This window comes from Myripristis murdjan, chromosome 10 (assembly GCF_902150065.1).
Source record: "Myripristis murdjan chromosome 10, fMyrMur1.1, whole genome shotgun sequence".
Lineage (NCBI taxonomy): Eukaryota > Metazoa > Chordata > Actinopteri > Holocentriformes > Holocentridae > Myripristis > Myripristis murdjan.
This window is the reverse complement of record NC_043989.1, coordinates 23,236,972-23,253,043: the sequence shown is the minus strand read 5'-3', so window position 1 is coordinate 23,253,043 and position 16,072 is coordinate 23,236,972. Positions and strand designations below refer to the sequence as shown.

General features: G+C 43.2%; 1 protein-coding gene across 1 annotated transcript; it reads left to right on the top strand.

Annotated features, from left to right (window-relative positions):
* The first annotated feature begins 24 nt into the window (after window positions 1-24).
* LOC115366511 (rootletin-like) lies at window positions 25-14,854 on the top strand. Its single transcript, XM_030061999.1, is given in 19 exon segments — window positions 25-406; window positions 913-1,133; window positions 1,541-1,688; window positions 2,314-3,183; window positions 3,949-4,467; window positions 4,758-6,260; window positions 6,374-6,481; window positions 6,889-7,044; window positions 7,274-7,390; window positions 7,801-7,920; window positions 8,027-8,083; window positions 8,330-8,890; window positions 9,576-9,809; window positions 10,016-10,792; window positions 10,795-10,810; window positions 11,690-11,820; window positions 11,931-11,984; window positions 12,088-12,274; window positions 13,586-14,854. Coding segments are annotated over 17 exon segments (5,661 nt in total). The 5' UTR covers window positions 25-406; window positions 913-963; the 3' UTR covers window positions 12,208-12,274; window positions 13,586-14,854.
* Window positions 14,855-16,072: the final 1,218 nt, after the last annotated feature.

The window sequence follows — 16,072 nt, the reverse complement described above, 5'->3', positions numbered from 1 at the left end:
TATAAAAGATATCTACTCCAGTGGTTCTTGGACCCGGAACATAAACCCTAACTCCTCTGTGAGTTACAAACGCATGGATTTACTGGGAGCAAACTCTGAATCAGAGGGAATGATTAAAGAGGGAAGAACCACAGCCTTGGTAGAAGGAATGCCAAGCCAGAACGACAGAAGAGTGCAATCACAAAGGTTGAGAAGGAGGGAGGAGAAGAGGGGAATAACAGAGGAGAGAAAGAAGAGGGTTGAGAGATGGAGAGGAGTGAAGGGGCGAATAAGCTGGGTGCTGCCAAAGTCCAGCGTCCATGGCGTTTCCAAGGAAACAACAGTACACTAAGTTCACCAAGGAAAAAGTGAACTCACTGGAGGCAGCACTGAGAAAATAAAACGACACTGTGGAGCACAAAATCAGGTTCGTACTTACGTTATTTAATTTACTCCTTCATACATCCATTATTAGAGCTAATGTGAGGTCAAATATAATGACTTTTATTGTGTTAGAATACAATAACACTGCATTGTCAGATTTACTTCTGTCTTGCCATACTAAAGTGAACTAGTTATCCATTTGCTTGTCTCTGCCAAGTTATGTTGTAACCAAACTTACTTGCATAAAGAAGCAAAGATCTTAGGTTTTTCAGGATGGAGGGGTTTGTGGAATGAGGGTGGAGGAGGGGCAGGAGGGGAAGAAGAGACATGGTGAGGTGGGGTAACTTGAGAGATACCTGTGTTCGGCAACTTGCTACCAAGCTGTTGACATTGTGAATAATAGATAACCGTATTTGTGTGTGTTTATTTGAATGTGTATCTTTTTCTATGATTACCATGTGGACTTGAGAGGAGGAATTCATGGGTGGGAGTTTTTGTTTGTCCTCCCTGTGCTGAAAAATCCTGACACCTCTGGTTCCTGTGCTGCAGGTACAACTCACCTAGTGGGCACATGCCACTTGTGAGTCCCGGGTTCATCAAATGGAGGATCACGTGGACACGGCAGGGACCGGAAGTGGTTCTGTAGCCATGGTGACAGACTCGCCAGGTAGTGACCCGGACTTGGAGCTGCGGGTCCTGTGTGACAGAGTGAAGGTCTTGGAGCAGAATGCCAGTGCAACCAACCAGTCTGACAGCTACCTGAGGAACAGGTGAGGGACTGGGAGAGAGGGTATCCAGTGACACACACACACACACACACACACACACACACACACACACACAAACACACACACAAACACCTGCTATTTCATTCTCACATATGGCCAAGGCGATATCACATATCACACACCTGACTGCACACTTACACACAAACCCGCTGTTGCTCATGTCTACCCTGGAATTATACACTAGTGCGGATTTTATTTGCTTGATTTCATCTTTTCTCACAGTAGGAGTTAAAGCAGAGTCAGATTTGTAGATTTCAATGAGCAGAACCGAGGCAGTAATTAAACCTCTTGGCTAAATGCCATATGCTCATCAGTGCACACTTAATAACTTGAATGCTAACGCCAAGCTAATGTAATGTGAGCTTGTCTGTGTGGTGCTGTGGCGACAGGATCCGAGAGTTAGAGACGGCAGAGAGGACTCTGCAGCAACAGCTCAATCAGCTAGCCTCTGCCTCCCACCTCCACTGGCCCAGCATGCAACACTGCCAGAGGCTGGACCAGAGGCTCCACATGCTCAGGCAGGAGGTCAGGACCATGGTGAGTACTCTGGATCTTCTAGGCCTAGGGATGCATTCAGAAACATGGGTGTATGAAGAAAAAAGGAAGCCTTTCAGGCACCACAAGGTGTTTGTTAGTTTTTTTGTGTATCACATTGCATTTACACTCCTTTTAAAAAAGATGTTTTGGGACTTTAAGTCTGTTTAGTAATAAAAATAAATCCAATTTTATTTGCAGGTATTCTCACAGCTCCTTTTCTTGCTTTGTATAAACCATAAATCAGTGTGAGTCTTTTGCTTTAACAGAGATTCAGTTCGATTTTTGATTGATTAATTGGCAATTTGATTTTAAGAATTATATTTCTTTGGAGTGGATTTAATTTGATTCAGATTTGATTTGAGGGAATGATTCAATGAAGTACTTTTAGCCAAAGTATTTTATCCATTAATTGAATAAGCATGTGCAGTAATGTCAGTCATTTTTTGACTGGAGTGTGTGATCCATTTGTTTGTATATTTCTGAGTGACTTAAATATTCAGATGTTTATTTGAATGAACCTGTGTGCTTGAAATTACAGTGTAGTGGTAAAATGTGTAATTATTAACTCAATCATTCAAGGGTGTACAGCTGCTTAAATCTATTGCGGTGTCTGTGCCCCATTCAGACTCAAGAGAAGGAGCGAGGGGAAAGGTTGTGGAGGGAGCGTCTGCAGCGCTGCCAGAACCAGCTGAAGGCCAAAGAGGAGGAGATGAGTCGCCAGTCCCAGTACTTTCATAACTTTAAGACGCAGCTCCAGCACAAGCTCAGCCTCGCCCGGGACAGAGAGCAGAGCCTACAGAACCGGGTCCATACCTTAGAGAAGCAGCTACTCGACATGACGGTGTCTGCCGCCACCAACATGGCAACTTTCACTGCTGTCAGCATTACTGCTGGATCTGCAACACACTGGGAAGAGCATGAGCGACTTTTTTCCCTGAGGGGAGAGGGGGAAGGAGAAGAGGAAGGGGAAAAGAGGAAGAAGGAGGAGATGAGGAGGCAATGGCAACGGAGGTTGGGGCATCAGAGAGAACGAGGACAAGATGGGACTGAGGGAGAGAAAGAAGAAGAGCAAGCGAGCAAGGGTTCAAATGAGACCAGGCTGCAAGGATTCATCCTGAGTCTGCAGGAGGATCTCAGGGTGCTGCTGGAGAGAGAGGAGAAGGGGGTGGTGGAGCAGAGGGGGCTGATGGAGCAGCTACAGGAGGCCCAAGAGAACAGCCACTTCCTGCACTGTAAGGTGGAGGAGATGAAGGCGGATGTGAGTCGGCTGAAGCTGTCAGAGAGCTCCCTGATGGAGGAGGTGGAAGAGCTGAGAGAAGAGAACCAGAGACTCCAGCAGAGCCTCAGGGAAGCAGCCAACCAAACAGCCAGTCGGTCCACCGCAAGCCCTGAGTCTGCCTCCCCCAGTCCAGCCCCAGGTGCTGTGTCCCCCATGCCCTTCTCAGATAGTTCTACCACGGGACATCGGGTGTGTTCATCAGGTGGCTCTGGAAAGGTGTGTAAGACAAGAATTTGTTCAATGCTAATCCTCTACTCATTTTAAAAGTCACAAAATGACTTTCTTCTACTGAACAATTGATACATAGCGGCTCAACAGTTTCTCTGATCTGCGTCAAATTACAATTTTAAATAGATTAAGATACTTTTCTGTGATTGATTGATCTTTATGGCACAATGTAAGCAATTAAAGGACCAATCCAAAAGTGCACAGCACTGTTTTTCACCCTCAACTGAAATGAATACTGTAGGTTCAAATATCTGAGGGCTCAATTCATTTTTGATACGGTTTTGTTGTTGACTAAGTATTAATGCTTTCTTATATTAACATAATAATCAATAGAGCATGAAAAGTGTGAATGCTGCCTTAGAGTGAAAGCTCTGTTGCTGGGATTTGCATTGTTACATAACCAGTGTTAAATCTAATCCATTGTAAATGCCTACACAAGTGTGTCTGAATATTATTGTTCACTTCAGCTGACTGAACAAAGAATTTGGATTACAAGTAATTGTCATGAAATTGTATTATGTTGGGACTATATTTGTGAGCTTCTGTGGGACCAAAGTACCGCTAAGTGGCAAGTTAATCTCACCATAAAGAGACCTCATTATTAGTGTTCTTAATTAGAGTGTGTGGGTGCATTCAAGTGTGTGCATGAGAGAGACACAGAGAAGTCTGCTTAATTTTGTAATGTTCGTATTCATCTCTGTTCACTTTCAACTTCTGTGCCACTTGTGATACTAAATGACACTCTGTGCATAGGTCCAACTAACCCTGGATGAGCGAACAGGCAAGCCACATTCAGCTGCAGTTACACCTGTCCACCACCAGGCCACAGCAGAGAGCACAAAGAATGACACAGAGGATCACTCTTCACATGCCAAATCAGACATGTTGCCTTTACCCAAACCGGACCTCCTGAACCTCTCAGCCCACTTTGGCTCCAAACCTGACTCCAGCCTGCAGTCTCGCTCTTTGGCTGCAGAGACCGTCGAGGTGGGGGGGTTCAACCTGGGGACCTGGTGCTCTGGAGGGGCCCTAAACCTGGAGGAAAGCCCCAGTGAGGAGGCTGATGCCCTAAGGGAGGCTTACAGGAGCCTTGGACTGGGTGAAGATCTTGATGCCCTCCAAGAGCAACGTGGCCTCCTGGAGGCGGCCCTGCAGCAGACACAGGAGCAGCTACAGCAGCTGGCTCAGGAGAACGCCCGGCTACAACTACAACTCAGGAAACAGGCAGAGGAACAGGAAGCAGAGGCAGGGCAGGGGTCAGCAAGAGATAAGGTAGGTCACAGGCACTGCACACTGAAAAATATATCAATTTTATCAAGCCATTTCTTGTCATATTGAGCCTTATAATCTTAAAAACACAATGGGGTAAAAAAAAAATGTAGTCCCACTTGTTTCCAGTGCAGTTTCAATGGTTTAAGAAATTTTTCTGGGTTCAAATATAAATAAGAAATAAGGCAGATCAGCCCACAAGTATCAAGCCAGTGACTCCTGGTTCAAGAAAATTCTGAAAACAAGTTGAAAATGATGAGATCTGATAAAATCCTACCTCTCTGTTTACTCAGGTTAATGGCATGCCGACGCAGAGCATATCACACATCTCTGACAGAGGTGACCATCTCCTGTCCTCTCCCGCCCAAGACGACATCATCCTCACTCTCACTCAGGAAGACCTCACCCAGGCCCTGAATCAGGAGAACCGGGCCTTAGCAGAGCGCATCCGGGAGCTGCTGGCCCACATTGAGCTCCGGGAAGGGGAAAGCCTCAGAGAGCTAAACCAGCTGAGGGAGCACATCTCCAGGCAAGAGGCAGACAGAGCCAGGCTGGAGCAGGAGATCCAGGAACAGGGATGTCTGATCACAGAGCTCACCAAGAAGACTGAGGATGATCTCAATACGATCATGGAGCTTCAGCAGAGGTTAGCAGAGAGCAGGCAAAGTATGGAAGAATCACAAGGTCACACTCTGATGCCCAATAAAGAAATGTATGGATTGCAGAGCAAAAATATTGCAGAAATATCAGGTATAGGGAGTGCCCAATTGAAGAATCTAGAGGGATGTGTGGACAGTTTGGTGGACAGTCTACTACAAAGTGATGAAGAGCCACAGACAGTGTCCAGTCAGAACGAGGATCATTTGACCAACGCCTCAGCACTTGGCTCTCAAGATAATAATTCTCTATGCAACAGCGTGCAAGGAAGTACATGTGCTAATTCTTTGACTGGTCAAATCGATCAGCTGACCAAGTCAATCCAGAGCCTCAAAGAAGAAGAAAAAGAACTGACTGGCTCCGTAGGTTCTTTGAGAGAGGAGCAGAGAGAGGTAGCTCTGTCCGTCCAAACTCAGACGGAAGAGAAACAGCAGCTAACTCGGACAGTTTGGGGATTGAAGGAAGAGAGAGACCGCGTCACCCAGTCCCTCGCCAGTCTCAAACAAGAGAGAGAGCAGCTAACTAGGATGGTGTGCGGGCTGAAAGATGAGAGGGAGCAGTTTGTACGGTCCCTAAGTGGACGGGAAGAGGAAAAAGAGCAGCTAAGCAAGTCACTGTCTGGGCTTGAAGAAGAAAGAAAGGAATTGTTAGAATCTTTGTTGAAAGAAAAAGACGAGAGAGACCAAATTGTACAATCACTAAAACGTTTACAGGAAGACAGGGACCGGTTAAAGCAGGTAGTGTGCAATTTGAAACAGGAGACAGATGAACGGACAGATTCCCTCAAGTGTCTGAAAGAGCGGAGAGACCAAGAAGAATCACTGTACACTTCGAAAGAAGAACGAGACAAACTGATGCAGTCAGTTCGCAGTTTGAAAGAGGAGAAAGAGAGAATTGAACATTCAATCTCTAATTTGACACAGGAAGAACAGCAGATAGTGCTTTCACTTCAGGGCCTAAGAGAGGAGAGAGACAACCTCCAGTTCGAGGTCGCTGCTGAGGGACGGAGTCAGACGCAGCATCTTTCCTGTCAGAGCAAGACTTATGCAACAAAGAAGGAAGAGGCTACAGTGTTTGGGACAGGAGAAGGTGCTGCACAGAAACATCTGACTGCTACCTACAAAGGGACGTTCACACAGGTAATAATGACTTTATGATCTTGGAATTTATGTCATACAAGATTTTATATCAGCTAAAAATATGACTTAAACATGATTTCTTATGGAGATATGTGATTATTGTCCTTACACAGCAGGGTTTGGGTGGAAACCAGGAGCAAAGCGATCTGATTAGGGAGATTGAATCTTTGGGGGCAAAACTCAAGAAGTCACAAGAGGAACTGGACAAGACCCATTCAGAGGTAAGTCAACACAACTTCCTCTTCCCTCATTCAGACAGGGAAGTTGGAATAGAGGATAAGGTGAAAGAGAATAAAGTTAAGTGATCCCTTCAAGCAAACTGAGTGATTGCAGAACCGGCAGTTAGAATAAGATGAGAATAAATTGTATTGGTATAAGTATCCTAATCTTAGGATATAGTAAATGAAAGATTACAATACAGCATCTTCATCATGTTAATTCAGAGCTCCTGTTGGCTTGAAAGAATGTGTGCTGTTTACTACAGGTTAAGAAATGCTTTACACTCCCATACAGGAGCATCCTGTGTGTGCAAATGTGCATCATTGACTATACTTGCTTTTCAGATTTACAAGGCTGAAGTGCATCTTTTCTTGTGTGCGTGGGTGTGTGTATTTGTGTATATTTGCAGACCAAACGGTTGCACAGTGAACTGCATCAGTCAGAAGCCAAGAGGGAGGAGACAGAGAGGAAGGCAGCTCAAGCAGCTAGTGAGGTGAAAAGGATGACAGATGTAGCGAATCAAATGGAAGAGACCAGGAAGGAAAATGACAACCTCACAACTCAGGTACTAACCCATAAAAATTTAACAGGAAGGTTAGCCTTGCTTTAGACCTAATAAACCTAAATATATCCCCTAGTTAGGAGTCTCCTTTAGTTACCTGGTAGGCCAATATATTCAGTCAGTTACAGACACATCCTCTTTGCTGTTTATTCAACCTTCCCTCCATGTACAAAGGCACAATACCAAATTACACTTTGTGTATTTCTGAACTTGGTTGCTGTGTGTGCTGTAGGTGAAGGAGCTGCAGAGCAGACTGACAGGCCTGGCCAGGGAAAAAGCTGGTGCTCTGTCACTGAAGGCACAGATGGAGCAGCAATTCAGGGTGCTTGAGGCTCAGCTCAAATCCAAGGTAAGTTTGTGTGTGCACACGCATTCTTTTGGGGTTTGTTGCATTCTGCCAGTTATCCCTAAAAGCCTCAAGATGTCACTGTTGCATGTTGCATGCCTCCTGAATCGCAACACAGATTATTAAGTAACCTAGTCCGGCACCTTTGTACTGGCCCAGTGCCTTTGTGCCTTTGTCTTTGGGGATACAGAAACACAAATGTATGCAAAGGAAAGTCACTCAAAACAAAAACATTTTGACCTTAAAAGCAACTTAATAAGTCATATCCAAAGACTAGTAGATATACATATCCATTGTTGGCATTTCTGCAGGAGAGTGGATGTTTACCAGCTATGTTCCTCTGTGTATGTGTGTGTGTGTGTGTGTGTGTGTGTGTGTGTGTGTGTGTGTGTGTGTGTTCATGTTCCTCACAGACAGTGGCTCTAGAGGAGCTGAACTCGGAGTATATCACTCTGAAAAGGCAAGGGAGCAAAGGGGAGTTGAGCTCTACTCTCATATCACTCCGGTCACGCTACGATGACATCAGAGCTAAGGTAGGCAACAAGTCAGCTGTGCCTCATTCTTGTAAAATATTCAGTTGTAAACTAGGACTTGATATTAACTTACAGAGTATTTTGTTTGTGATTTGATTGTTTATAGTACGATGTGCTGCTGAAAAAGAAGAGCCAAACTGATCTGGATATAGCTCCTTTAAAGGTGAGGACAAGGAAGCACAGCTTTTACACTTGCCATTCATTTCTTTGTCATTTATCTTGCTCATAATACTTCCAACTCTATTATACTACTGATAACTTGTTGAATCTTGTTCAGTAAATGTCACTATTGTTGTATGTCAGTACCGTCCAGTGGCTTTTTGACATTTATTTTATAAGTGTTCTGCTCCATGACACACCAGCCTGTCTGCAGTTGATTTTGATTGACGGATGTTTTGTCCAATAATAGGCCAAACTGTCGTGCCTGGTGGTGAAGTGTCAGGAGAGAAACAGCCTCTTGGTCCAGATGATGAGAGCCATGCACAGGCACGGCTGTCTGGACTTCACACTGTCACAGCAGGTAGAGCAGCTGCTCAGTGACGCTGCCCTGCAGGACTACACAGCAACATTCACACTAGGCGCTGCTGCAGAGATCCTGGATTACAGTAGTGGGATTACACCAGGATTTATGTTCAAAATTCAGGATTATGATAGTGGATTCACACCCGACCAAAGATACTCGTCTGTATTCCCACCTGCTGTTCAAGGTGCTAATCCACAACACAAAAATCAGTTCACCCATGAAGCTGGAGCAAAACACCAAGAACAAAAAAACGGATCCATCACAGATCTTCAGGACTGTAGAGGGGAAGTTATAGTGACACCAACAGGAACGCTAAAGAAAAATGCCAACTCACCAGTGCCAACTTCAGCAATGCAAGAGCATGCCAATGTGCGGGCGCCACCATCAGCTGTTGCTCCAGCACAGATGGAGAGTGCCAGTAATTTAATGCCAAGTAGCTTAACACAGGTAAGCTAACAGAAGAAGGTATCTGTTGATTTTTTAATCTTTGTGTCAGACCAGTTCAGCTTTGGAAGCATTACGCACAGCATAACATCATTAGCATCAGTAAATAACATTCACGTTAACATCAATAAATCATCACCGCATGAATGATTGACATATTTGCTATCAACACATGAGACCATCGCCAATAAGATTTGCAGCCTCTACTGTGCTTCACACTTTGTCTTACATTGTATGGCACTGGTAAATCACTTTTTATGGGACACAGTGATATTGCTTTTTGGCACAAAACAGGAAAATGACTGATGTTCCTCAAGTGCACATAGGGCTAAAGCTTTCAGAGTGTCACATTGGAAGGTGGTGAAACAAGTGAAAGGAAAGGAAAAACACATCTGACATAAATATCTTTCCTCTTTAGTCAAACAAAATTGAAAGATCCTCTTTGGACAGGAAGCAAAGGCTTTATAGAAAATGTGGTCTGATTTTGTGAAACAACACAACTAGCCAATGACTGCCACTTGTCTCAACTATGGTGTCATTTATTATTTAGAGTAGTTACGCCAAGGAATCATCATTAATTTGACAAAGATATTTTGATGTTTAGCAATGCTACACATTGTGCCTTTAAAAGTTTTTACTTAAAGGTTGTAAACAGAATTATGACAGCCTTTCCTCAATTCTGCAACAGCCATGTCTCTCTGTCAGTGGACTAGTCCAAGCAACAAGTCGTCCAGAAGTGAAAGGGGAGTCCTCCACAGGCACGGCCAGCCTCTCAGAGGAGAGGGGGACCTTCCTGGGTGCTGCTACCTCATCCCCAGACAGATGTGTCAGTCTGTGCAGGAGGCTAAGTAGCCCTGAGAAGATCATCAGCCTCCATGAGCAGCTGCAGAAGACTCTCTTGAGCAGCCACACACAGACACAGGTCCGTGTCTGCTGAGCTGCAGAAAAGCATTAATATCATTTTCCTCAGCCAAGTGCCAAATTGAAACCAAAATTGCAATGTTTTATATAATGTTTTTCATTTCTACTCTCAGTGGTTATGCAAGCTCAGAATCTGATGTGAAGATGTGTGGAAGGAAAATGAAAGCAAATTTTGTGCTAATGACGCAATTTGTCTTTAATTCCCAGGCACCAGTGGTCAGAGAGAGAGGGCTGCAGACAAGGAAAAGCCTGTCAGATTCGGCCGCTGCAGAGCTCGGCCTGACTTCTCAGACTAAGATCCAGAGCCTCACTGTCAATATTACAAGTCCCATCCCTGTCCCAGTCACCACTGCTAAACACGCACCACAAGTACCAACTAAACCTGTAACAACGAATCCATCAACAACGTTGTTCACTGCAGTCGCCTCTAGATCTGCCAACATTACATTCAGCCCCAGCATGTTTACTCACACTCTCTCTAAAGCAGCCACAGACACTACGATAACTTCAGCTATTTCTAGCTCCTCCTGCTCTCTTGTTACCACGTTGACAACGAGCAAAGCTAAATCCACCACAAACAGGAGCATTTATAGTTTTAGTACCCCCACTGTACCAATATCCTCAAAGCCAACAAGTCCTACTATCCCTGTAGCATCTGATACTTCTACACTTACAAATACAAATGTAACTCCTAGGACCACTGCCTCGATTACTGATGCTGTGTGCTCTGCAGCAGCTGTCCCTACTGTCTTAAAAATTCTGTTACTAATCCAAACACCACTGCCTCAGACAGCACTGCCCCTAGCACACCAACTGCCCCCAAGGTACATTTTTCTAATACGATGTCTAAAACTGATGGTGCTGCACCTATATATAAAGCTTTTGGATCTGGCATGGGCTGCACTGAATTTGCCCCTCGCTCTCCTGAGAGATACTACATGCCTGCCAGAAGGTCCACTACTGCTTCTCCAGAGCCAGGCAGAACAGCCAGACCAAAACCAGGTTAGTTTTATGAAGTTAAAATACCTTCATTAAGCTGACAGTTTTTTAAAAACTTTGTATAACTGTGAGTTATGGCTTTGGTGCCTAATATTGAATCTTTTTTGCAGTGCCATAAAACACTTTTCAGTGTCATACCACTGCAATGTGATAATTTATTCTCTACTTCTGTCTTTGTTTGGGAGAAAATGTCACATCAGACTCCACTGTAATTCCTGGCGTTTGGATGTTTCTTTGTTTATTGGCCAATATAACAAATCGCTGACCATGACTTAACACCTCCACTGAAATCCTAGACTCATTATCATATTGCAATTATTTTGACATGTATTGCAATACTATTTACATATATTTCCATATTTTAATAGGAGTGACCTTTTTTGCTTTTTATCTGTTATTTTAACCGGAAAAAAAATAGTGAAGTGAGGATGATGTGATTTTTTGCTAGGGTCTGCACCAAACTATCATGTTTTTTTTTTTTTTTTTTTTTTTTTTTTTTAATCATGATTTGTAGGCCAGGGTGTCTCCATATAGCTCCACAATACATTTCTAATGGTATACTGTCACATTTAACCTTTATCAAAAAATCGCAGCTGCTGCTGTTTGGTTAATGCACTTATCCAAAATGCAATTTTGATACAATTTTGCGCCCTATTCCAGTGGTATTTTCATTATAGATTAGATCCAACAAAGTGCATTTATTTTGTTAAGACTTGAAGAATAGCAGGTGAGCCCGGTCTAAGAGTAACTATAATACTATAATGAAGAAACAAATACAACGGCATGTATTTTGGCAACTTTCATACCCTGTATGTGCAGCAATAACAAGGAGGTTAGGGGCTAATGTCTGTGCTTATCTGTTCTTTGTGCGCTCTCCTCCAGAGGCTCCAGCAGACGTTGGCTCTGTCGAGGTCATCAGAACGGTGGGCCAGAGCAGCCTCATGATTGGCTGGGAGAGACCTGCACTCGACGACCTGGGCTGCAGTAACGGCACCTTCGTGTATGGATATAGGGTAGGCAGGCGTCACTGCTTTGGGTTATTTTAAACCCTGATTATCAGCTGATGTTGGTGTTAAAAAGTGTGTTTGATTGCTTTTACATGACGCTGTTTTCCTCCTCTCAGGTCTACGTAGATGGGGATTTCCACAAATCTGTCATGAGCTCAGCATGCACCAAGGTACCAGCCTCTTCCCTAACACTTACTACCTGTGCAAAGCTGATAATTACTATACAAACTAGTCTCCTAATAACAGTATATGTCTGTTTTTTTGTTTTTTTAGTGTATTCTAGAGAATATTGACCTGAGCGTCCCGGTCCACATCAGTGTCCAAACCCTGGGCTCTAACGGTCTGACTTCAAACAGGGTCCATACCATGTACAGGACCCTCCAGCTGCACTGACTCACAGCCTTCCTCTCCTGGTCACAACCTGCCACACACACACAGACACAGCGGCCCAGGTCAGCAAGTGAGTTGACATTGCATGCCCCTGTTTACTTCCTGTCCACTTGTCATTGCATCAAAGCTGATCGTATCGTTCAGTTCAGTTATCATTCTCGGCAGAGTTCCAGCAGCTCACCTCAGTCAAAATGTGCATCACCAGTCACCACGGCTACAACAGTAAATTGTGTGTGTCTTTGAGCCTCTGTGTCCATGCATTTTGTACTGTATACTTTGCATCTGTGTTTGTACAGCAAGGGTTTTACTATAAACTATGATAAAATATCCAACAGTTTTAGAGCTGCAATGATTAGTCGATTAGTTGCCAAATTAATCGCCGGCTATTTTGATAATCAATGAATCGTTTTGCGTCTGTTTGAAAAGAAAATGTCCAAATTCTCTGATTTCAACTTCTTAAATGTGATTATTTTCTGGTTGAGTTGAGGATTGTTGGTTGTGACAAAACAAGACATTGGAGGACGTCACACTGGGCCGTTGGAAATTGTGATCAACATTGTCCACCTTTTTCTGAAATTTCATGGATCAAACAAATGATGATCAATCAATAATACTTAATTGCTAATGAAAATTTCACCACTTAAATTAATTTTGATTCATTTTGATTAGCATGATGACCTTTTTTGATTAGTGTGTTTTTACAAAGTCATGGTTGATGCTGTACATACTGTCCAGCATCAACCAGGCAAGAACTGTGTAGCTCTTCCATGTTCAGTGGATACATATTTGGTACATATGGATGTTTGTTCGTTTGCTCTTACATGTACAAAGCACATTTGTTTTGTTTACATATGCTGGTGTTCTTTTAAAGCTGTTTTCTTTTATCCACCATATGCACAATTTGCATAGCTCTCATGGCCACAGCACTAATCATGCATAATGCTGTTGATATGCTTGTGTTGTATATTTCATGTGTTAACATACGCCGCTGGTTGTGTTGTTTGTTTTCATGCAGACGGTTCATAGTGCTGATCATTTCTGTGGTGATTTTCATTACAAAACACTATGAAATGATTTTGGTGTGTATTTGTACTATATAATATTTACAGCACGTATTTACAGTATCATGATAATACTGAAAACAGTGGCAAATTTTGTCACAGTAATCATGATTTAGATGTTTCATATCATCTGATTTATAACTGCAATATCTGCATGTTGTTGTTTTTCATTTATCTCAAAAAAGGTTTGATTCCTTAGCATCTGTGTGCCTTTTGGGTGCATTTGTTTAAAATTTCAGTGCTGCTCAGCCTGAAACAATGCAGTGACAGATTATTTCTCTTTGTGTCCTGTGTGTCCTGCATCTGCGTGTGTCCTCCAGTGTGTGGCCATCTATAGCTACAGCCCTCTGAGGGACAGTCCTAACTTTCACCCCAGCAGAGAGCTGGCTCTGCATGAGGGGGACACCGTCGCTTTGCTAGGCAACGCTCGCCAGCCACCGTGGCTTCTGTGAGGCCCGGGGTAGCCAATAAGAAACACTCATCTCACAAGGTCATCGCCCACCACTGAGCGTGCAGTGACTCATGGTTGGCCACTGTCACTATGAACTTTAAAGTGGAGACACAACTCACTTCGTAAAGACCAAGGGGCATGATTTCCAGTGTATCTACATGTTCAAAGTCAGTGCCTGGAGAGGACTCGCATCCATATCTTTGTTGGACGAACTTCCTGTTTCCTGAGTCCACGGACAGGGCATTTTAACTACCAATCAGAGCAATTGGCAGATGAATGAGCAAAGCGGCTGCCAATCAAAAGAGAAGAATCCGACGCAAAACCGCTAAAGTATAAATCACTGAAAATGTTTAAGAAGGCAGTGACGCCATCAAAATCTGCCTGTGACATCAACACCTCTGAACATTACTCAGACAGGACACAAACAGGAAGGTGGTGTGCCGCAGCTGCACTCTCTTACACGGTGCAAAACATGTCGCGGGATTATGTGTCATCTTGAACTTGCGAAGACCCCCACTGCTGTCTCTGTGGATTCTGTCAAAAATGGACATTTGTGAAAATTGCCTTTTGTGACAGCAACCTCTATGACGTGCCGAAGCAACATCGTACCCGAAGGTCATCTTACTTGATTCTCAGACATCAAGCCAAATATGAGGGAAAAAAAAGGCGGTTCATTCCAAAGATTTTTCTGTTTTTCCTTTCCCCTCATAGCTCCGAGGTATTGCTTTAAACACAGAAGCCAGATGTTATTTTAGTTTTGAAATTTGCACACAATCATCTCAAACAAGAAAAAAAGAAAGAAAAAGAGATTATCACTAATATTTTTTTGTAGAGAATATTATTAAAATATGCCAGTGGTATATTGAAAACAGTATAGCATATGTTTTTTTTTTTTTTTTTTTGTATGAGTGACACTTTGATCTTCACATCTCAAAAGGAATTCTATATGCACGCTCATTCTGTTTCATGTTTCCCACAATGTTCACAACACACACACATGGTGTCCTTTCACAGTGTATGTATGGGTGTGGAGTGACCATGGTACGGCAAAGGTATTTTTCTATCAGTAATTGTTTACTGGTTTCTCACTGGTTCCTTTCAACTGTACAGAGAATAAATGTTTATATGGTAACTGGTATTGAGGTGTGTGTGGATTTATGTTAAATAATGTATCAAAATCTTTGTTTGGGCTTGGATTACATGTAAATGATCTTTTGGTATTGGTTAAATTGTTTTTCTCTACTCTTCTGTCTCAACGAGTGAAAAATGAAGTTTCACTTCTGTTTGTGGAATTCAAACACTTCCCATCAATCAACACTAGATGGCAGCCATTACCAGACAGACAGCCACGATCCATTGACTTTGAGGCTAATGTGCTCTGGATGTAACTCAGTCACTGCATTTGACAGGTGCTTTCGCTTCTGATTTAGTGAGTGGATAAGGCTGACTTGCATTCAGAGCAAGTTCTGAAGTAGTTTAAAACATCTTAGTGCACACTCCCCATCCAGTACCAACCAGACGCAGCGCTGAAACACGGGGAAATGAAGGGAGAAGAAGAAAAGGCATCAGCAGCACCAGCAGCACCAGCAGCTTAATATTCACCTGCTGTGCTCGGCAGGTTTGGGAGCTCCTCTGAGAATGTCATCCCTCCTGCTCAGCAGAAAGTGCACTGGGTGGAGGGTTTATGTCTGTGTGTGTGTGTGTGTGTGTGTGTGTGTGTGTGTGTGAGAGCTGCGAGAATGAGATTCGGGGCGGGGGTGGGTTGCTCATTAACTCCTCAACCGTGAGGAACAAAATAAAAATCTGTTCACCATTTTCCCTCTAATTTCTCCTCCCACTCTCCTCTCTTCCTGTCTCTGTGTCTTGCATTAGGTATGGCAGATAAACTCAAAAACACACACACATAAGAAAAAAATGAGCCAAAAGGAAAGTTCACTTTAATCTTAACCATTTTTGTATCTACTCCATATTATTTCATGGTACTGAATTTTACTACGTTATTGCTGCAAACCCTTTAATTGTGAAAATCACTCAAAAGAAGCCTGGGAGTTGACCCAGTTTAATCAAAATGTGAAACCGCTGTACCAGGTTATAATAAGACTGCCCTTATAAAGGGTTTATAAATGGTGGATTATTAGGTTATTAATTAGCTTGTAAGCACCATTACTCATTAATAAACAATTACAACAGCTATAACATGGCTTACATTGATGCAAGCTCACTATTTGGCAGATCAAGTTACTGCTGCACTGCATCTTTTCTGTTAAATCTAAGATCTTACTAGTTGCTGAGTTTACTTTATCTTGTCCGTTATCAGTCAGCCATCCTCGGCATCTGCACTGATGTATGAAAACTT